This window comes from Megalobrama amblycephala, linkage group LG14, assembly GCF_018812025.1.
Source record: "Megalobrama amblycephala isolate DHTTF-2021 linkage group LG14, ASM1881202v1, whole genome shotgun sequence".
Lineage (NCBI taxonomy): Eukaryota > Metazoa > Chordata > Actinopteri > Cypriniformes > Xenocyprididae > Megalobrama > Megalobrama amblycephala.
This window is the reverse complement of record NC_063057.1, coordinates 6,222,919-6,245,401: the sequence shown is the minus strand read 5'-3', so window position 1 is coordinate 6,245,401 and position 22,483 is coordinate 6,222,919. Positions and strand designations below refer to the sequence as shown.

Sequence of the window (22,483 nt, the reverse complement as noted above, 5' to 3'; positions counted from 1 at the left end):
ATAAAACCAATAATAATAATAATAATAATAATAATAAAGAAAAATAAAAGCACACAATCTGTGTCTAAGACAATTGAATTAACCGACATAGGTGAGACATAAGACTGCAGAGATGTAGTTACAGCAGTTGACCACAAGGTGTCGCTACCTCGCTATGCATATGTCACAATAGACTTAATGTTGCAGTACCCATCAGAAAACCGTCATGCAGCACTAGCATACAGAAATTCAAATATAAATGTGTATATATATATATATATATATTAAACCGCTTACTACTGATACACAAGTATCATTTAAAATCATCGTAATTAGCTTTGACCTTGTGTGCTGCCGTGACAAAGTAGCAGTCTATTAAAAGGGTTAGTTCACCCAAAAATAAAATTTCTGTCATTAATTACTCACCCTCATGTCGTTCCAAACCCGTAAAACCTTTGTTCATCTTCGATATTTTTGATGAAATACAAGGGGTTTTTTTTATCCCCCATAGAAAGCAACATAATTACCACATTTAAGGTCCAGAATAGTACAAAAAAAATAAGTCAAAATAGACAGTGGTTCAACCTTAGATTTATGAAGTGACGAGAATACTTTTTATGCGCAACAACAAAAATATTCAACAATTTCATCTCTCCCCCGTCAGTCTCCGTGTTCTGTCAGAACGCAGACTCCGTATTGGTTGACGATGTTCACGTGAGCAGCATGACGCACGCGCGTGGCGAACTGACATAGAACAAGGAAGCGCTGCAATGTGTTTACAACATAAACAGCATAAGGGAATGACAGGAGAGAGATTAAATTGTTGAATAAAGTAATTTGTTTTGTGCACAAAAAGTATTCGTCGCTTCATAACATCAAGGTTGAACCACTGTAGTCACCTTGATTATTTTAACAATGTCTTTACTACTGGACCTTGAATCTGGTAATTACGTTGGTTTCTAGGGGAATAAAAAAAACCTCTCGGATTTCATCAAAAATATCTTAATTTGCGTTGCGAAGATGAACAAAGGTCTTACGGATGTGGAACGACATGAGGGTGAGTAATTAGTGACAGAAATTTAATCTGCGTTTAATTTACTGTACCTCACAATAGTAACGATTTCAGCTACATCGCCATGCCATGAAGAAATGCATGTAAAATAAACTTTTGGCAGAACTATGCATCCTCCTGCTACAGCAAATCAGACCAGTGTGATTACACATATATTCACTGAATCACAGAAAGAAAGGAAGATCACACTGCAATGAGTAGAACTTGACAGACGTAGCTGAAATCTACTATTTTCAGGCTGTAGCATCGAAACAAACAACTTCATTACTTATATATTCAGCCATTTGCCTCGAAGACGTCCTCTTTAATGGGTTGATGAGAAGTGGCACCCATTACTGAACAACAAATGCCCTGTTGACTGTAATTATCTGCTCAAACCAGAGGTCACCATGACCCATCATTCACTGAGAAAGAGCGTCTGACCCTGACTAACATCAGTCAGGTCTAGAGCAGAAGTCAATCTCTGCGTGACACTTCCCGCATACTTTCCGACATCCTCTATGCTCCTTTTTCCAACTTCCTGAAATCCGTTCGGTTCCAATTCCAGCACATCACCTAAGAATGCTTATGCACACTTTTCTGACTTAAAAAAAATGCAAGTTTGGTTTCTAATTTGCATTTATACCATCCGTTCAGCAACTAATGATTATGACATGCTACATTGCTTTAGTCTTCATTTCCTCCCCTACATCACATTCAATCTTCTCCATCACAAACATGCTCTTCCTGTCCCGTTTGGTCTCATGCTACATTTGTCAAATGCCAACACTATCTTTGGTAGGGCACATTATGAGTCAACTGGTATTTAATATAAAACAAAAACAATCCCCAATTCCATCAGTTTCTGGTCAATAAGCATATTTGAAATAAAATAAGACTCTTTCAGTAAAATAAACAAAAGAATAAAACTTCACCCACATAAATTAAAACAACTAACAGAAATATTTACAAACCACAGCATCCAACAATTAAATAAAAAAAAAAAAACTATTTCACGTTTGCGTCGTTCACAACTTCAGGAGGTAAAAGAACAGAAAACATACAGAAATAACTGCGACGGCCGAAACTGTGAAAGATCACGAGGGCGGAGGGGTAAATATGGCACCTGAGGTGCATTCTGGGAGGTCAGTGCTCTCCTCGGAGTTTCTGAGACAGGGTGTTCACTTGGCACAGTGACACCTAATAGTGTTCATTACAGACAGTGACCACTAGAGGCAGCAGTGCTACAGTTCCTTCTCTCGGCATGTAAGCTTTATCCCGGGCCGCCCACTGCTCTCATGGCCTCCTCCAGTTTCTCTTTGTAGGTGTTGTAGCGTCTGGTTATTGAAGAGACCTGGTCCTGTTCCTCTTTATCCAGGATTCGGAGGAAGTTATGCAGTTCGGGGATGGAAAAGGCATCCCACTGATGAACAAGAGGAAGATGTGTTATAATTACTTCATCTTACTCATTTTTTAATGCCATGTCATGAGCATCAAGGCTATCTTCATGGCGAAAACAAAGTGAATTAAAAAAGTAAAATAATTAATAAAAAAACTATATACTCTACCATTCAAAAGTTTGGGGTCAATAAATGTTTCTTATGTCTCTTATGCTCTCCAAGGATCCAATTATTTGATCAAAAATACATTAAAAACAGTGAAATATTTTTTCTATTGGAATATTTTAAAATGCAATTTATTCCTGAATTTTTTTCAGCATTGTTGCTCCAGTCTTCAGTGTCACATGATCCTTCAGAAATCATTGTTGAAAACATGAAAAAAAAAATGTCAAAAACAGTTGTGCTGCTTAATATTTTTAATGGAAACTGTGATGCATTTTATTTTAGGATTCTTTGATGAATACAGAGCTCAAAAGAACAGCACTTATTTGAAATAAAAATCATTATAAATGTCTTTACTGACATTTTTAATTAATTTAATGCTTTGTTGCTGAATAAAAGTATTAATTTCTTTAAAAAAAAAAAAATCTTACTGACCCCAAACTTTCGAACGATAGTGTATGTCATTTAAGATTAATACAAGATAATAATTTTAAAAGATAATTTCAGGTGATACTTTTTCCAATCATTTAAACATCTGAATGAAAATGTTAGTGCACTCCAATAAAATAAATAACCAGTATGAATCTTAAATGCCGCAAATGGCTTTTATTTATTTAAGATTCACTGTAAAATAGAAACTAGGGATGTACTGATACCATTGTTTTAAAACGATCCATATCCGATACCTACATTCTGAATATCAACCGATCCCAATCCGATACCACTGCTGTTTTTTTCTTGGATCATCATAGAATATCTATACTACTGTGTGTGTGGAACTGAAGATCCAATATTTTATGTGTTAAACACATTCCACTAAATACCAGGGACATCACTAAACCTATTTAAGGGAGGCCTAAAACATTAATTAGGCCCCCCATATAAATCAATATATCAGTCAATATATTTTCTATTTTGTCAACCATTCAATTACATCTTAAACTTTTTGCTGGCTGTAATATATAGAGAAATCTCACCATGACTTCACCGGTTTGCTGCTCCTTTAGGACAAAGCTGAGCGTGTCAGTGCTGGGTCCCGCCACCAGACGCAGGAACAGAGGGTGTTCTTCCTCTGCCAGCTTACAGGTGTACACTGTGGACACAAAACACACACTATTACCATCACAGGCACTTCATTCACATGACCAGACAATTTAGAGTAAAAAAAAAAAAAAATTGAACTACATTAGGCAAGATTAGGGATGCATCAGGAAGGTGAACTGATGTTTTTTACTCTTTTGTTTAGTGTTGGTGCTGTAACCTCAATGCATTCGGGTTCATTTTGACTCAGAATAGATCAATAACTGTGTTTGCAATAAATGCATAGTTTTTAGTACAGGAATAAAACTTTGGAAATGTGTCTTGACTATTAAAATACACAATTTATTTTGGATTTTTTAGTTCTTTAGGAGATATAACAAGGAACTGGATGAAATATTCTGAATGATATCTATACCCAATCTGGAATTAAACCACACCATGTTGGTTCATCTGCAATATTCATCAGCAATATTATTGACTTGAATGCGCCAACACTAGTGGGTGAGAACTGAACTGAGCTGAATGATGAAATCAATGTTTTCTTCTCCAGAGCTGCTTTACAGATGAATTGAACTCATTTCATAATTGATGAACTTACAGTTATTAAACCGAAATGAATCAACACTAAACTGATTTCACCTGAATAAAAACCGTTTACTATTTACTAGTCTTTTTAGAGCTGCTTCACAGCAGAATTGAAGTCTGTTTGCGTCACATAATAATTATTCTCCTGTTTATCTCTGTAAAGCTGCTTAGAAACAATCTGTTTTGTATAAAGCATGATATAAATAATGGTGACTTGACAAATTTAAAGAGGATTAATTTAGATACAAAACTTCCCAGACAGGGTTTCAGCACCAACAGTAACTGAGACCCTCTCTGAAAAGTTGCATATAATAAACTCATGTCAATTAAAACATCCAGTTGTATAGTAATAATGGCCCGCCACAGCACAGAGGAAGACACGCCAAACTAATGAATGTTGATCTCAGGCCAAATTTCACAGTAAAAACAAACTAAGCTCAAAAAAAGGAAGAGCACCACCTCATATCAGGAACAAAAAGGTAATTCTCTAGAACTACTGTGTTTACTTCAGCATTATGGGAGATTTTTCTCCACTCAGAGTGTGGAAGAGGGCACAGACCTGCATTTCTTCATTTCTGAGGAATCTCTCATCTCACTTCCTGTTTAACGAGGGCTTCCTCCTGCCTTCAGCGGGGGTTAATCAGAACATGCAGGGCTGTTATTATGTCTACACTAATGCGGTTGATTCATGCTCCTTTATAGGCTGAACCGCTGTGATATCACACATAAGGGTCTGTCTGTTTCTGTAATGAGCTCTGAGATGGGAGTTTATCAGCATCTAAACTTTAGCATTTCTTAAAGTCCTCCAGTCTAGACGGGGTGTTTAAGAGCTCAACGGCCCTTTTACACGCATTAAAAACAGCCATAAAACACAACGTCTCGCATATCTGTCTCCTAGCATGTGCTGGAGATCTCTCACGGTGGCGAGAACTCATGAAAATGCTCCGTCTCAGACGGTAGAAAGAAAAAAAAGACGTCAGTGTTCAAGACGGCCTCCTCAGCAAAATTCCCCCATTGGCAGCAACACTTATTGGCTCCTGCACACACTCCTACAAAATAACTGAAGATGAGCATAATATCTCCCCAAAGTACTACGACGCTCAGTTCATCAATTCACTGCAACTGAATCTACTGTACCACGGTGAACCAAAATTGAGTTTGCAGTCTTATTTTTGTATTTGGATCATTAACAAAATGTAGTATATTAAAACACGTACATAAGACAGTTGTCTAGAGAATATTAGGTTTAAAAACTGTGAAATCTTGAAAAGAAATATGCATTTATTAAAAATAATTATAAAAAGACAAAAACATGAAATAAGATGTAAAAAATAAAGTAATAAAAATGAATAGTATGGATATATGGATCTACTAAAAGTGGGATTCAAAATTATTTTTCCATGATAAAGTGTGATGTTTAAGCAATTTTGTTTTACATTTTTGGTCTGAATTAAATGAGACAAGTTTACGTAACTAAATAAATAAATCTAACAGTGCAAATCTGAGTTTGCAGTCATTCTGTTTTTGTATTTGGATTACAAAGTGTATTATATATATATATATATATATATATATATATATATATATATATATATATATATATATATATATATATATATATATATATATATATATATATATAATAAATATTTTCACTTGACAATTGGATTTAATGAATAGTATGGAGTCATTTTTTAAATTAATTCTGAGATTTTTTTTATAAGGTAATATTTTTTGACATGATAAACAGTGATTTTTAAGTCATTTTGTTTTAAATGTGCAGTCTGAATTAAATGAGTTAAGATAAAAGACTGCATAAAGGAAAATAATACTAAGATAACATCTTTCCTACTTTCTGCACGCAAAAACAAACATGCACAGCAGTGTAGTCTGATTCATGAATGAATGATTCGTATGAGTCGATTCTTGTGATGATTCGTTTCTGTCAAATAAACCAGAGCACATTCCAACCCAGCACATAGATTTCGAAAGCAGGTACTTAAAATCACTGAGCCATATGTGTGTCTGGCTTCCTGCTGTGTGCGTGACGTCAACGGGGGCTGAGACAGTGGCTGGGGTCTGTCAGAGGAAGGAGATGGATTGGAAACGCCAATGCTCAGGAATTCACCGTTTGCGAGCCTTTGACTGTTACAGCACTGAAAAAACTGACTTCAAAACTGAGTAGTCACTAGTAAACTAGTCAAGTTGATCATCCTGACCCATCCCAGCTGAGAACATCCCTGTATGGCAATGAAATGTGGGGAACGAGGCTGGTTAGTGTCTGCATTCAACAGGCTGGCACAGACAACAGCTGGTGTGTATGTGTGTTTACTACGCTGGCATGGTGTATTCTTGGCACATGCGTGCACATATGCTTAGAGTAACAGGCCTGTCCTGTATGTATGTGCGCCAGAAGCCAAGAACGTCCGCAAATACACACACGTTCCTGAGATTGACCTATTCGAGGAATGCATCTGGTCCTGCCAAAACATATACTGTATACACAAGGGGTCCTGAGTCATTACCACGCTAGTGCTGGTTTGTACGCACACATACGCTGATGCACTTTCCACATTCATGGTCCGTGTCTCACCTTGGTCTTCTCTGCTGAAGCGTTTGAACAAGGCGAACTTGGCGGGGTTGTCGGCCACGGTGAACTTCTTCAGCAGGGCTTCGATCACCTGTCGCACCGTGTTAGTGCTGCTGATGTGCAGGGTGTTTATGGAGCCGCGCGGAAGGTAAAATGCCTCTTGACCTTTGAGCCCTCCAGCCCCACCTCCTTTCACTGTGATGGGCCTCCGGAGGTCCATCTGCACCTTGATGAAGCCTGTGTACATGCCGTTAGCACTCTGCATAACAGAGACAGAGGAAATACAAAGAAAGACATTCAGTTTTATGATTTAAACAGCAAAAATTCTGTTCTGATCAATGATCACCAGTGTGGAGGGTTAGCTAACTACAAGTACGTTTTTCTCAAATGAGCAACAGTTTGTCAAATGTTTAGTTTGGACAAATGTTATCAAATATATTTTCTAAGAATGACTCTCTTAATTAGTTAGAAAGTCTGATTCATTTCAGAAAATCGGTTCCTTTCAGGCAGGTAATTTCAATGAACTGATTCAAAACAAATATGCCATATATTCAGTGTTGGGGATAATAAGTTATGTAATTAAGTATTATGCATTAAGTAGCGTGAGTTACGTAATCAGATTACTTTTTTTCAAGTAACTAGTAATGCATTGCTTTAAAATTTACAATAAAATATCTGAGTTACTTTTTCAAGTTACTTTGTTTTCCCATGTATTGACTGGCAGCTCTCCTGTCCCCAATTGTTGAAATAAATTGTGAGTAAGTGCCGAAGCGTTGTGTGCAATGTGTAAACATGATGGTTATTCTAGACTATTACTAAATGTGAGCATACATTTACTCAATTTACTTCTCCTGTGTCCTATTTTTCTGTATTACAGAATAGCAGCACAGCTGAAAGCCTTGTTTGTTTGAACTGTGCCCTTTACTGTGCATCTCCTTCGCTTATTCATTTTCACTTTTGGTGTGAAAGGGCCTGTACATTTGCCAAAAATAGAAATGTTGTTGTTATAAAGCTGAAAGTATATTTCATTTTTGTTTTACACATACACTAGCATATGCGCAGTCGAATGGACAGCCTTGCAAAGTATACTTCATTTGACTCGTACACGCACAACGCATCTGCAGTTTTGAGCAAACTCTCGCCACGAGTTACAACCCATGTAAATATATTTGTATTCTTTCATGCTAGAGCTGTACAAATGAGGATACTTTCTAATCTCTTTGCACAATCTCTCATCTATGTAGGTCTCCATTGTTACTGTAGCTTGCATGCGTTCCGGTCTGTTCCGTTTATGCAGTTTTTCTTCGACTACCTTGTGAATCGACGCCCTCAGGGCACGGTTGCCACCTTGTGGATAAACTATTTTCAGCAAAAACATTAAATGCGACCTGTGCGGTTACAAAAATCGGGCAGTGCGCTTACTCTTCTGACGTTCAAAATTTGTGTCACACGCACTGTACGCTGACCGTTGCGTACGTGCAAAAAGTGAAGTATACTTTGGCCTTTACAAACAGCCCAGCCCAGTTGAGAAAAAGTAACATTACTTTCCATAAAACGTAAACAAGTAATGCAATTAGTTACTTTTTTAGGGAGTAACGCAATTTTGTGATTCATTACTGTTAAAAGTAACTTTCCCCAACACTGCATTTATTATAGTTGTATTTAAAGTAATTTATGAGTATAAGTAGATGATCCTCAGTTTTTTTGCCTAATAAATACTGCTTTGGTTTTGACCAAATCAAATAATCATTATTTACTGTATATGTTTTAAGGTTTTTCTTAATAACTTAAAAGTGTCATTAACTGCTTTTTAAAGGACAACTTAACCATAGTTGAACTGCTTAATATGATATGATAGCTTGTAGCTTGACAAGCTTCGGTTTCAAAGCAGCTCCCTCAACACTGTCGAGCACATCTTGCCATGTTATCCGACTGCGTCCAGATGGAGCTCAGATTTGAAGTTCTTCTGTCTGTAAGCTCATTAGTCTAAATGGCAGCCGTGACTGCAGGCTACAGGCGAGACACGGGGGGGTGTAATTACAGCTCACAAACCTCCTCTGAAACTCAATGCATTGCTCTCCACCACAGTGACACACAACCCCACTGAACACAGGTCTTAAACTTAATGATCCAAGACACTGTGGACGCTTAATGAGTAAAATGTCGGATATACTAATACAAAGTGTTTGTGCCACGGTGGCTCAATTAAGTCTATTCCAGTCTCAAGTCTAAACAACACAGACGCAGTCTGCGATAAGCAGCTGCAATCTGGACAAAGGTACAGCGGTAAAGTCTGATGTTCTGACAACACAGTCCTTATGGCTGTCACATGATACATTGAAGGCATGATAAACAGATTACGACATGGACAATGATAAAGCTTTTATTAAAGGGACAATTGTTAGTCTGAGACTTACGAAAAAGTAAAATCTATATAAAAAATATATATGTCATTAAAATTGCTATTTGTATAGGTTAGACATTTTTTTTTTAAAGGTGTAACCACTTAGCAAAAAGCAATAAAATATTAATCAGGTTTTTTGTTTTAAAGATTTTTCTTGGGTTATTCTATTTGACAGCCTGAATTAGTTCTGGTGTCATGAGGGTCCTTTACGTTTTATGGTTTCCTTGTCATATGGCAAAAATAGCTTTCTGCGTTATTGTAAAACAAATTTTAATCCAGAAGACATTCAGTAAAATTCTCGATTATTTTTTCTGGAGATCTGAGCTGACTAACACTGATGTTTTGAATTTAACCCAGAGATCATTAACTCACCAGTGTCATTTTAAAGTGGTCACGTGAATCTGCGTTGTACTGCTCGACCTTCTGTCTGATCTCCTCGTGAGTGAGATGAGTGCGCAGTTCTTTCTCTTTCTCCACATCCTGAAACACAAATAGTGAATATAAGCATTTAGCAAACAGAAAGGTCAGCACAGGTCAACCCGTTGCTCATTTTGACAGCAGAAGAGGTACGACTCCAGTACTGCTGAATAATGAAGCCATTCAAAGCAATGGCTTCTTTGTCATGAGCCTGCTCCTGATGCGGGAGCCCAAAACAGCCCACGTATCCATCCTCTTAACTGGTGACATCCATGTGTAGCATAATGACATAGATAATTGCAATACTTCTCAGATGAAGCAAACCCGCAGTGGACAGCAGCAGGGTAAACTATTTGCATTTTCAATCTTTTAATTTGTCATACAAAGTTTAAATGCATCTTGTTCCTTAAGCCAATGACATGACCATAATACGAACCTTTAAGTGTTTAAAATAGTGCACATTCCTGGAACAATACAGCACTTGAAAGTTACAACCAGCAGAATATTGTATGAAACCCGTGCAGTGCACTGAACTCTGGTCTTACATGGTCATATCACAGAGAAGCTGATCCGCTTTCATGAGCGTTCAAAGCTCAAAACAAAAGCATAGAGCCCCTTATAAGGGAACAGTCCTGGGCTGAAGTGACAACACATTGATGGACAAGGACCTTCTCAGCTAACAGAGTCCAGAGGCTGAATACTGTGTGTGAACTGTTAAAGGGACAGTTTACCCAAAAATCTAAATTGTGTCATCATTTAATCACCCTCAAGTTCCAAACCTGTATGAATTTATAGAATGAATGTCTCTGTAACAAAACAGTTGATGGACCCCATCGACTTCCATAGTATAATTTTTTTCTATACTACTAAGTCATTAACTGTTTGCTTCAGCAGAAGAAAGAAATTTATACAGGTTTGGAACAACCTGAGGGTGAGTGAATGATGACAGAATTTTCATTACTATCCATTTAAAGACAGCCGTAATTCCCCTTCTGCAAGCGCCAAGAATGCCTGGAGAGTTTGGAATGACAGGTGGTTTTGTGTTGCGTGCATTGGTAATGAACTTTACAGTGCATGACTCACTGTTTTCATACCCAGAAAACATCTAATTAAAGCCTAAACACCTTTTTAAATTCCTAAGTTTATAATAAATCACTAAAGCTCTTAGAATGAACATGTTTCCATGCACTACACTTTTCAAAATCGACTATATTATTTTTTTCTTCAGTAAGAGTAGCCTTACAATAGGAAAACATAACAAAATGCCTGTAAATAAATAACTATAAATATGTTTTTTATGAATTCATATTTAAATTCACTTTATAATTTAATTCCCAGAGAGGGTTTTACCCATGCCGAATGTTAGTATGCTAAAGCAGAGCAGGTTATGATAGGTTATGATACATGGGGCAACTTTTTGAGCAATGTTGCCAGGCAATGTTGTCGAGCGATGTTGCTTGGGCAATTTCCCATTGAGAATGGGCAACAAATTTTGATCTAAAATATCCAGATAGAAATTTGTTGCCCATTCTCAATGGGAAAGTGCCCAAGCAACATCGCTTGGCAACACTGCTCAAAAAGTTGCCCCGTGTACCATCACCTTAAGGGTACATTTACACAACAAGGACGTTTTTTTTTTTTTTTTTTTACTAAAAACACTGTATTATGCATGCCAGGTCAGAAGTTGGCGATCTCACTTTGTAAATAAAGACTATGTTGTTGTGTAAATGAACAGCCATGAAACGCATAAAATGTTTTCTGTTTTTAGTTGAAAACAGTTTTGTGTAAACAGCCCCTAAGAGATACTGCTACAAATTGATAAACCCACTAATCCTGACCCATCTCAAGTTTGGAAGAACAGTCCATTGGCTCAAAAATCCATTCCTGTGTTACTCTCCCTCTCATTCTTTGGCTGGTTAACCTGATCATAGTACCCTCAGAGCTCTGAATGGGGAACAGATTAACCAAGTAACAGCTGCTAAACTAGTGCAATAAGATATCTTATGGTCAAGACTGCTTGGATAGGTGGCTCATGATATTGGAGAGAACACAACAAACACCAATAGAACAAACCTTTAATGACAGAGTAGGGCTGGGCGATATATCGCATGCGATTCTCACGCGCATTTCGTCAGTAAAGCCGGTTCCCTGATTACTGCTAAATCGCCATCACCTGCTTTCAAATGGAGCGCCTTTTAATAGACAGAGCCGTAGTTCACGGATAAGCCACGCAAAATCGCGTTCAGTATCGAAGATGAATCGACTTTAGCATGTGACCATCCTGACGAGCAAAAATGAGAATGGAAAACAATACTTCCCAGACTTTATTATTAAAAGGTTTCTGTCACATTTTCAGATCAGACCAATGAACCAGAAGCAACACTGTTATAAGAAGTCACAACTACAAGCTGAGAGCCCATTAATTCTACGTTCACCACAACAAAAGCTAGTAAGAGCTTTTAAAATGAGGGGGCGAGAGCATCTCTGCGGGGCCTGTTGAGCCATTGAGTGCATGCAAGGGATTGCAGCTTACCACATCAGCTTGTACCGCCTATGGGTTCAGTGATGTGGTCTCCATCAGCTCTCTGAGGGTTGTTCATTAGCCAGGCTGAACCGTGCATGTCGTTCATGTAAACTTTGATTGGTGCCCACAAAGTAATAGTGAGACTTGACGCCTGCTTAATTTTTGTGCCCTAACATGGTATTTCAACAATAGCTGGGTTTCCATCCAAATGTGAAGCGAATTTTTTAAAAGTTTGAAAAAGAGAGAGAGAGAAAAAAAATGCATATTAGGTGTGTTTCCATCAGGTTGTTCAAGCAGATGATGGTGGTATTGGTAACCTAGTATCCAACAGTAAATAAAACACCAATGGAAACGGACAATCATGAGGGTTTAACGTTTGCTAAGTCAGAATTTATTTGGCAAATGCGTTTCCATCTCCCATTATTCGCATTAACTCTTTTTTGCACAAGCCAAGAACCACCCCAAGCGATCGCAAACACTTTTTTTGCGAATGAAGGGATTTTTTTTTCTAAATTTGCCATTTCTATCATTCGTTTCTGATGCGATACTTCAAAATCCACATGAAAACAAGGTGATGGAAACAGCTAGTGTAGTCCTACAGGAGCTGACATTGATTGGTCTAGCTAAGGGTGGTTTGTCAAGGTACTGCTGACATAATGTTTGGAAAAGTAGACACCATCAGCAATGTGAACAGAAGGCCGGGCAGAACTAAACCAGGAAGGACAGGGTTAACACGGATGCCTCTACACAGCAGAGTGTGACAAAGGCAAAATAAACACTAGCCCGATGAGGTAATGCGACAGAAAAAGCAGCTCTACCTCCCTTGCAGTGAGGGATTGTGTCCTCGCTCTAATGTGGAGCAACACATTCAGGGAGGACAGGGAACAAGAAGAACAGGTTAAAAGGTATCCTTAAGCTCCGACCGGGCCGTCTCTACTTATCAGAAATCAATCAAGTGAACTTTGAAGAAACATTAGTCAAAACATTAAAGGGAGAAAGTAAACTCTGCACTCTGTAGGCCCCATAGTGTCCTTAGTGAGCTGATAAGCAAGACAGGAGGGTGTGGCATGTGGTAATGTTAGGGTTTTTGTTCCTTGTTTTCAGTCATGTGTTAGCTGATTTCTGTCACACTTAGTGGTCACAGCATACTCGACTTAAGTGGAGCAGGACACATGAGGTGCGACCAAACTGGTTTTTCAGGGGCACTCCTATCTGACAAACTCTTGACTTCTGCAGATAAAGCACTCAATATCATCTGCGCTACTGACAAATCAGTTAGATGAGCGTGACCATCAGAAAAAGGCTCAGCGGACAAGACAATCAAAAGTCGACCTGCTTTTTATTTTTAGCTGAGATTATGCAGGGGATTTCTGGGCACGCCTATAATGACTGCAACTCATCAAGCTTGCCAATGTACACTGATCTGCAAGCTCTAATAAAACAGCCCCTTCCCATTCCCCCTACCCCACAGGAAGTCCCTGGTCACCACACCTTTCCTCCCCAACACATTCCTCAGCTAATGAGAATTCTGTAGCAAACAGCAGAACCGGTCAATACCATTATGCAAACCAAAGGCTGGACTCCAGTCACTGGGCGATTGTTTGACAACCAAAGGCATAAAAATGACCATTCTGTGTGACTTCCTACTCAGTGGGACAGTGGGCAGATTTGACTGCATGATGTGATTCTAGAATAGTCAGAACTGCAGGGAGATTTACAGAGTACAGGAAACCATGGCCAACAAGAATAGAGGAATAGAAACCACCAAGGAACTTGTTGCCAGTGTGGTGAACACTCACACCAAAGCTCATCAACTTACCGACAACACTTATTTCATGTTATGAAACAAATAGTGTCATATTCTGGAGTTTTAATTTTGGGATTTACAGTTTAAGGGGTGTTGAGTTGCAATAACTACAATCACTGTTGCCTCAAATCTTCAACTCATTGAAAAATAAGCCATGTTTCCACCGAAATTACCCAGAACAATTTGTTTCAGGAACTTTTTCCCCCAGACCTATTGCTGTCTGTTTTTCAATCGCGGTCTAAAGTATCGTGAAGATTAGTCCGGTGACGTAGGACTGCATGTGACCTTCCAATTCCTGCTGGAGTTTGTCCTCCGCATATAAGCTTAATAAAGCCTGAACCTCATTGTCGGTCCATCAGACGTAGTTTTTAAAGTCCATTGTTGATTCGAATTTCAAACAATTCTTACTGTACGCCCCACAACAGAGTTGGTGGTTGAAATGGTGGTTGAGATAAAATGCTGTGTGGAGTCAACCAATCAGCACCTCTGAAAGTTCTTGAACTTTGAAAAATTACTGCCTCATGAGCAGGGACTTTCTGAGGGGGAAATTTTTACCCATAATTTAATTTAGACCCTGGCCCCTGCAGTTGAAACACACAGAGTACCACCCCAAAGTCCCTAGTTCCTGGGGAAAGTTCCTGCGGTGGAAATGCAGCTATAACATCTTTTGTTTTTCTCTTTCTGTAAATCTCCATCAATTGTATATTGCAATAGTCCCAACAAGTATTTTGGTTCTTTCGCAACCAGCAAAGTTCATGCGGTTATCTATCCATGCAGGTATATGACTCATGGGTGTCTTTTATTAGAAGTAGTATAATATCACCTCACATGGAGAAGTACACATATGCCTTGATACGCCCATCAGACATTGTCCTTTAACCCTCGATGTTCTCTTAAACTTCCTTCTACAAATTACAGTTTCATAACTCTGTTTATGTCTTCAAGGAATGCCAAGGGAACAAGGGAAATATACCGTAATGTATATTATGAAAGCCAGGCGTGCCTGAACGACACTACTTATGTGAGGTAAGAACGTAGAAAAGATCTTTCATCTCCTCTGTTGCTCTCCCCTACAGACAGGCCAACAATAATACAAGCTGCTTTCATTGGAAAGCTTGATTGATGCCTTCCAGCAATTTCCATCCCAACGTCATAAAGCTCTGCTGGGATAGTAGCTTATGACTGACAGCTTGGTGTCAAAGTTCAGAGTTTTCACTGATCAAGTAGGGCCATTCTAGACCTTCAAACTTACTTCACAATATTCCCAAGAAGGTGTCTGTGACTTGCTTGGGATTTATGGGTAAACATAGCTTCAAAGATTACTGATAACATAGGATATGAGCAGAAACATAAAAACAGGGTGTGGTTTGTTTTGATAGCAACTGAAAGCAACTCTATACAGTGAAAAAAGGCCTGTTGCTTTTCTCGGAGAGAAGACTTCTTAAGAAAGTGAGGAACTTTAGCCCTTTACAAACTAAAAAGACTCATCCTTCATGCACAACGCAGAATTAAATATGATCCTGGGCTGATTCACAAAGAGAGGAAGTGGAGCTGTCTGACTCACCAAGGCGGCCCGATTGATCATAACAAACCTGTCAGGCCAGATGGGGAGTACAGGGCCTTCACTGAGCTCAGAGAAGAATGAAATACAACCCCCACTGTATGACGTCCCAAGTCATAATTCTGAAGAAATCTGCACACTCGCCACGGCTGTGGGCAACTGTGAGAAACTGAAGAGGGCTTTTCGAACTTTGTGGCTGGCGCTCATCTGCTTTTGATTAATGAGATGCCACACAAAGCTGAAATATGAAATCACAAACCAGAAAATATCCGGCTAAAACGCCAAATCTGATATACTTGGTAATATATATGCCAAAGGGGGAAGATACTTGACGTCAAACAGGCCTCCTTTAGCCTGAAAGCCCTTCAGAGCCATGTCCAGTTAATTTGCAGTTGGAGAACAAACAGAGTCTTTCAAATTTATCATTAACAGGATGTACCCTCAGAGCACAATTACTTGTGACAAAAATTAACCCAGTATGGAGAGTTTCAACTAAGTGTGTTGAAGATCTGCAACTAACAACAAAAACAAATTGTTGATCTAGCAACACAAACAAAAAAAAAAGGGTAAGATTTTGCACTAAAAATGTCATGAATCTAACATTAAAAAAAGCTGGGAAGATAATGAGAATAAAAAGCACCTTTGTTCATGGGATATAGGACACATTCACTACAGTGCTCAGCGATGATGTCATTCCAGAGGAGTGATGGCTTAGGAATGAGTTCAAAGAAAGGCGTAAAATGGAAGAAGCTGAGATCAGATGTGACACATGCCAGGTGCAGCCATGTGACCTATGCACTCAAAAAACGTATCTGGTTTCAAAGTTACATTCACCAAACTGTGTGCCTTATCTTCTCACTGAAATGTGGGTATGTTTTTTTTTTTCTAGTAAATGATTTCATTCAAACAACATGAAAGTTATATATACAAGCTGAGATGGATGGACTAAAGGCCATTTTAGGTATTAAAATTATAGAGATAATGGAAGATTCAACAAATATTTATCCAGAATAAAGTGCATGAACAAAACTGCCGAATGTTAGATCTAATGAAATCCAGGAAACGATAAAACTCGAGGAAAACTCTGGAGTCTAAGCGCCATTTCCTGATGGATCCATATCTCCAACTGTAAAACAGAGATCTTTAACAGCACAGAGCTTTCTTTGAAATTAAAACATGACCTAGTCCATCATCACAACTGCAAATGAGCCAAACTTTGACTAAATAAAGAACCATTCTAGTTCTAATACCACACAACATGTTGTGTTAATGCAAAGACTGTTACTGTACATGTAGACTTTAAGACCAGATTTATTGTTGTAATTCAATGGCAATGTTCGAACATTGGGCCTTATTTTTGAAACACAAGCAGAACACATTTCTTTTGCTAAAAATTTTTTGTGTGCTCCAAATGTCAGCTGGAGAGTTTATCTGCTGACTGGGCTGAGGTTTTGTGTGACATTAAGCCAATGGACCATAACATAGCAAGACCAAGAAACAACCACTTTCATCTAGTCTTATCGTCCTCTTAACTGTAATTACAGCTCTTCTCTGAGAAACTGCAACCAGATGCTCTACATGTGGATCCACATGAGTCTAACAGAGCCGTGACCACGAACAATGAGAGGGAGAGAGTGGGATGTGCATGTCTGTAAAACGTCAACTTTTGACCTATTTTCAAAGCATGAGGAAAATCAAATGCCTCTTGGACATTCAAAAGCAATCAGTTTGACAGGGGTCTTGAGAGTTTAACAGCTGTTAATTCACACATTGACTCAAATATTTATGTTGGAAAATAGGTGCAGACTTTTAGAAGGTGCTGTTTAAATGTTTCTATCATCAAAGGCAGCTTGTAATAGGCCACTGAAGGAACACACACCTGAATGATAATCAAATACTGCTCCATGACGTACTTCGTGGGCTAATCAGATTAAATGGCAATGCTCTCTTTATCCGGACTTCAAGATGATGAAAACAAACAGTGGCCTACTTGAGCGATGTAATCTGATGCTTTCCTAAACAGTCAAAAATATTGCTCCAGACCTTGTTTTGAATTCTTAATAATTTGGTTTTGTGTAATGCAGGATCTGAAACTGCTCAACCCTGTCGATGTGTTCATGTAACTGTGAGCCATAACAGATGAACAAACAGTGAAATTCTTTTCATTCTGTGATGCAAGGGCATAAAACTTGAGTTCAGACAAAACAGCAGCACAAAAAGAATTTTGTCATGGTATAAACGGAGCAACACATAGCTCAAAAATTGTCTGAAGAAAATTTTGTTGTAAAATTTCACAATGTAAACAGCATGATTGCTTCACATCAGCTTCTGTAAACAGTTTCCCTCATGTGAAGGTCTGTCACCACTAGAGTTTTTTTCTTAAAGTACATGTCCAGGTCACATTTTAGTTTTGTAATTGTCAAAATTTTTAATAATGATTCCTATTAGAGTAATACAGTATTTTTACTTTTTTTAAGGTGAACTTAATGGCCCTAAAAAGGTTTTCTTTTTCTTGAAACAAGGAGTAATTTCTATTTCTCTTCATTTTGGGGTGAAATGACATGTTTTTGAATGGTTTTGTGAGATTTACACAGTAAAGCCTAACGCTCAAAAAACTTAATTGGTTTGAGTAGGACAAACTTAAATTAAACAAATTACTTCAGTTAAATTAACTGTTATGAGTATTTAGAACTTTCTTTTTCTTTCAAGTTCACAGCACTGACATATTTTATGTAAACTGAACTGTTTTCATTGTTTTTGAGTTGTATGAACTAATTTCTTTTAATTTAGACTAACTGAAACTGGGCTGGGATTTCCCAGCATGCTTTGACCATGGTACTCAAAAGGAGAGTAAGTGCTAAAATTAAGTGTTATATAATGTTTGTTTTTTTTGTGCAAGATTAATGGTAAGGGAGATTTGGTAGTGATTAATGTTTTGTTATGCTAATTTAGAAGAGTTTCTGTGTGGGTTTTTGGAGAGTTACTATCATGGTGACAAGTGGTGCATGCTGCTTGTTTTGAGAGCAGGTAAGTTAAATGTTTTAAGTTGCTGTATTCATTCAAGTGCTATACCATGTTATTGTTAACATGTTATCAAATTAGCAAGTTGGCATTTTCTGAATTAGTTTGTTATAGCTAGCAAAATATTTACGTTGAGATAACCTGATAATTTGAAGTTAAATGTATAAATTAGTGTACTCAAATATTTCAAGTTAAGTTGAGTTTCTTAACTTTAAAATTCTCTTCTTTTTTGAGTTCTGACAACTTAGGGTTTACATTGAAGTAAATAACATTTGATTTGCAAGAACTCAAAATAAAGTTAATTAAATATTTTAATGTTAATTGCTATCAAAATGTATGAGTTTGCTAACTCAGTACTTGGAGTTAGGAGCAATTAACATGCAAGAGTACTACAATTTCAAAACTTGATAGTTCTGCATACTTAAAATTGGGAACATAATAATTAAAAATTTGATGTATCTGATTACCTAAAATTCTTTAAAGGTAGCCCAACTTCTTCAGGTTTACAGTGCAGCCAGGCTTTTACAACTGACAATGTGGCCTATTATTAATCCATCTTTTAAATGCTAAAGTTTTTGGTGGTCCGTTCATGACAGTGGAAAAAGTTATGTCTCTAAATATCTATTCTCCTTTGTTTGAGAAGATATGGGTAGTATGATATAAACATTTACTCTCAGTCCCTTGAAGAGCAGTGTCTCCAGCACACATACTCTTCTCTTGGCTGCTCTATTTGGATTTGCAGCAAGTAGACCTCAATGAAGGATTCCTGGATCTGCTCTCGTGTAAACTAAGACTGGAGTCAGCTCAGGTCTGCTGCATTAACATCCTCGAGATTTAGTTTTATCTTTCTGAGTGTGGCTGACATGAAAGTCTTCATCTAATGCTCAGTGAGTGCATGAACTCCTGCAGCTAGCAGATGCAATTCACATCATCAACGCGATTAACGGTCCAAAATCGTTTGACCGATCACCTGATCCCTAATGAGGAATTGGCGCAACGACTCAAAATGCTTTGATCAGCATCTGATGGCTAAAACATGCCAAGCGGAAAGCTCAGGATAAACCTGGAAAACCTTGTGGAACAGCTAAACAATGGATGAGAAACTTTCGCAAGAATTCAGAGCTAAGTTTCTTTGTGCTTTCAGTGCCTGTGTTGGCAAAGTATGCGAATATTCAAGGCCAATGACGTCATGCACAAACCATTCGCCACCAAATGGAACGTTGCCACAAAAACAAAGTGAGATACTGTAAACAAGCACACAACTGCAATAATCTACAGGTAGAGCGGTGGCTGTCTACGGACATGGGCTTCTGTATTCACCCACAGCAGACGCTTTTGAGTTTTATCTGTGTATGATTACTAATTGAATTTCCGTTCAATCAGGCCTTGAGTTATAAAAACAGCCTGCAGACTGTAGATAACGTCTGTCTTTCTTTAAAACCTTTTCCTGAATAGCAAATCCAGGAAAACTGTTTCAGCACTTCTAACTTCACCAACACAATTCACACTCTCTCTTCCACTGTAAAGATAAATGGCTGCTTAATGGAAAGTGAATTCAGCTGTTGCCAAAATGTATCGTCTACACCTGTATGGCTTTCTAAAGTTGATGCAACAAATTAAACATTACTGATTTTCACTCCAATAAACTGAGCTATTATGGACAAAAATGTTTCTTTGTAGAAACCGAGCACTGTGGCCCACACAAACCCCCATGATCCTGCTGTTTTACATGCCTGCCCTAGCAGCTGTTTCCCAGGGTCAGTGCATTTGTGGCATGCAAGAGGTGACAAAACAGATGAAGTACAGGGCATATCTGCTCCACTTGTTAAAGACACTTTACTTTTGTAGATAGTATCTATTTGCATCTTGCACATACTTTGAAAAGTGCCCTTCGAAAAAAAGCCAGAGTTTGAATTTTTGGTTGTCTTTGCTGATGATGAAATAGTTGTGAGGGGGGAGCTTCTTTGTCAGAATGAAGTAACAGGAAGTGAGCCATAGCAATGTGCCGGGCTGTTTAAGGAACTGACTCATTCCATTTTGAGCAATTCCTTCTACAGCTGCTACATTAATGGATAGTCATATAATGCATGTGTAGCATGTCCATTCTAAAAGTCTGGAATTTGATACATCATGACTCAAAAACCTGAGTGCGCTACCTTGGTTTTTACTGACTACACAGTCAGTTACCTTCTAAGGCAGAACAATAGTATAATGGACTGATCTGGAATGCTCTCACTGAGCTTGCTACAACGCATCCTGGGATTGCCTTCTCTGTAAAGGATGCATGCAACTCAGCCTATCTTTTGGAGCTGCATTTGATGCCTTAAAATGCTCCATATGTAGGCAGCTCAATGGGTTTTGGAATAAACACCCAATAAAACAATCTGCAACAGTTTCCCCCAGAAAATAGAAGTCACATGACAGCATTAACTTCATGAAAAATTGTCTCCGCTGACATTTTTCTCACAATCGGGTAATTGACAGAAGTGTGGGGGTGATACTATGAATCTTTTCTCTTTGAGCCAATCTTGCAGTCACACATGACTGTGTAGAGGCCATATTCAAATCACATGGGGTCAGTCACACTGACCGGAGTTTTAATAGTAACTCAGTCTCAGACAGAAATTATGAGCAGTTGTCTTTGATTCGGGCATGCTGATGTCAGCCAATAGACAATCACAATAAGCATGAAAAAGATACTGAACAAAACAGCTTTTATGAGCTGAGAGTGACCTACTTTATCATAACTTCCATGCCATGATGGCATGACGTAATGCTTTTAAATAAATTCAGACGTCATACACAATCAAATAACACCCTTAATATTATAATATGCATAATAAATCAAAACAATAAGTGTGCATTATTGTGCTAAATCCAATATTAAGTCTATTAAAAATGACTGTGTGGCCAGAGAAACCAGGCAAAATTGATTTTAGGGCGTCCATTAAGTGTTTTAAACACTTTCTCAATGCAATCTGACACAAAAGAGGCATTATCTTAAGGTCATTAATATCAAGGACATGCCTGCAGGTAGAGCTACGTCATACTGTAACATTCACGTATGCAACAAGTTAAATAACAGTGAAGAATTACAGTATGTCATGCTATGGTTAAACTAAAATTTTGTTAATGATCAAGACTTAGTTTCAATCAATGAGCTGTTGTGAATTGTTAAATTCAAAGCAACAGCTGATCCCACCTGGACACCAACACAATATGACACGTAAGCTTCGAAAACCAAAGAAAGAAACAAATGAACTGATATAAATAAATACATGTTTAATGTAAATATATTCACCTTAAGGTACGTGGGTTTAACCGAAGGCTTCTTGAACAGGGAGGTTCTGGCAGTGAAAAAATATTCCTCTGAATCCTCTTCCAAACTACTGTATCCACTACTCATTGTGCTCGTCCACGACATTTGAAGAGAAACTCGGACACATCCAAAAACAGGCTTTATATGCGCGCATATACTGTACTGTAAAGTCAAACGGAGGAGTGAATCAACGCTGTGAAACGTGAACCGCGCGAGTCACTGTCGCTCCCTAATCACGGCTGTATTTCTCCCTAAGACGAAACAGTCGCCAAATTCCAAAAACACTTTCCCGTTTCTGTTTAAATATGTAATAATTATATCTAATAAACGTATTAAGATTGGAAAATACTCAAAATGCTTTAAAACGTCAAGGAATACGCGCAGTCGAGTCCTTCCCAAACACTTTTCAAACTAAACTGAGTTCAATAAACCGGAGCGACTCGCTGTGGAGAACACACCCACATTCACATTCACACACACTGCATTTCCTCATTCACTGGCTCCTGTTGCGTCCCCTACCTGCGTACCTGATTAATGTTTTTTTTTTTTTTTTTTTTTTTTTTTTTAAATAAACTTCTTTTCATAAACGGCGGCAATGGTAATACAATAAAATAAACCAATG

At 38.1% G+C, this 22,483-nt stretch overlaps 1 protein-coding gene across 2 annotated transcripts in view; it reads right to left on the bottom strand.

The window, feature by feature from the left end:
• Positions 1–1,651: 1,651 nt before the first annotated feature.
• Positions 1,652–22,483, bottom strand: part of rassf3 (Ras association domain family member 3) — a 45,280-nt gene continuing 24,448 nt past the window's right edge. Inside the window, exons 1-5 of one of the 2 annotated variants that reach the window (XM_048154923.1) lie at positions 21,844–22,304; positions 9,585–9,692; positions 6,812–7,067; positions 3,570–3,685; positions 1,652–2,453 (exon numbers count right to left, since the gene is read on the bottom strand). In XM_048154923.1, coding sequence (XP_048010880.1) covers positions 2,304–2,453; positions 3,570–3,685; positions 6,812–7,067; positions 9,585–9,692; positions 21,844–21,966 — 753 coding nt within the window. In that variant the 5' untranslated portion in view covers positions 21,967–22,304 and the 3' untranslated portion in view covers positions 1,652–2,303. Of the gene's footprint in view, positions 2,454–3,569; positions 3,686–6,811; positions 7,068–9,584; positions 9,693–21,843; positions 22,305–22,483 lie in introns of those variants that run through there. The other variant, XM_048154922.1, reaches the window with a different exon arrangement.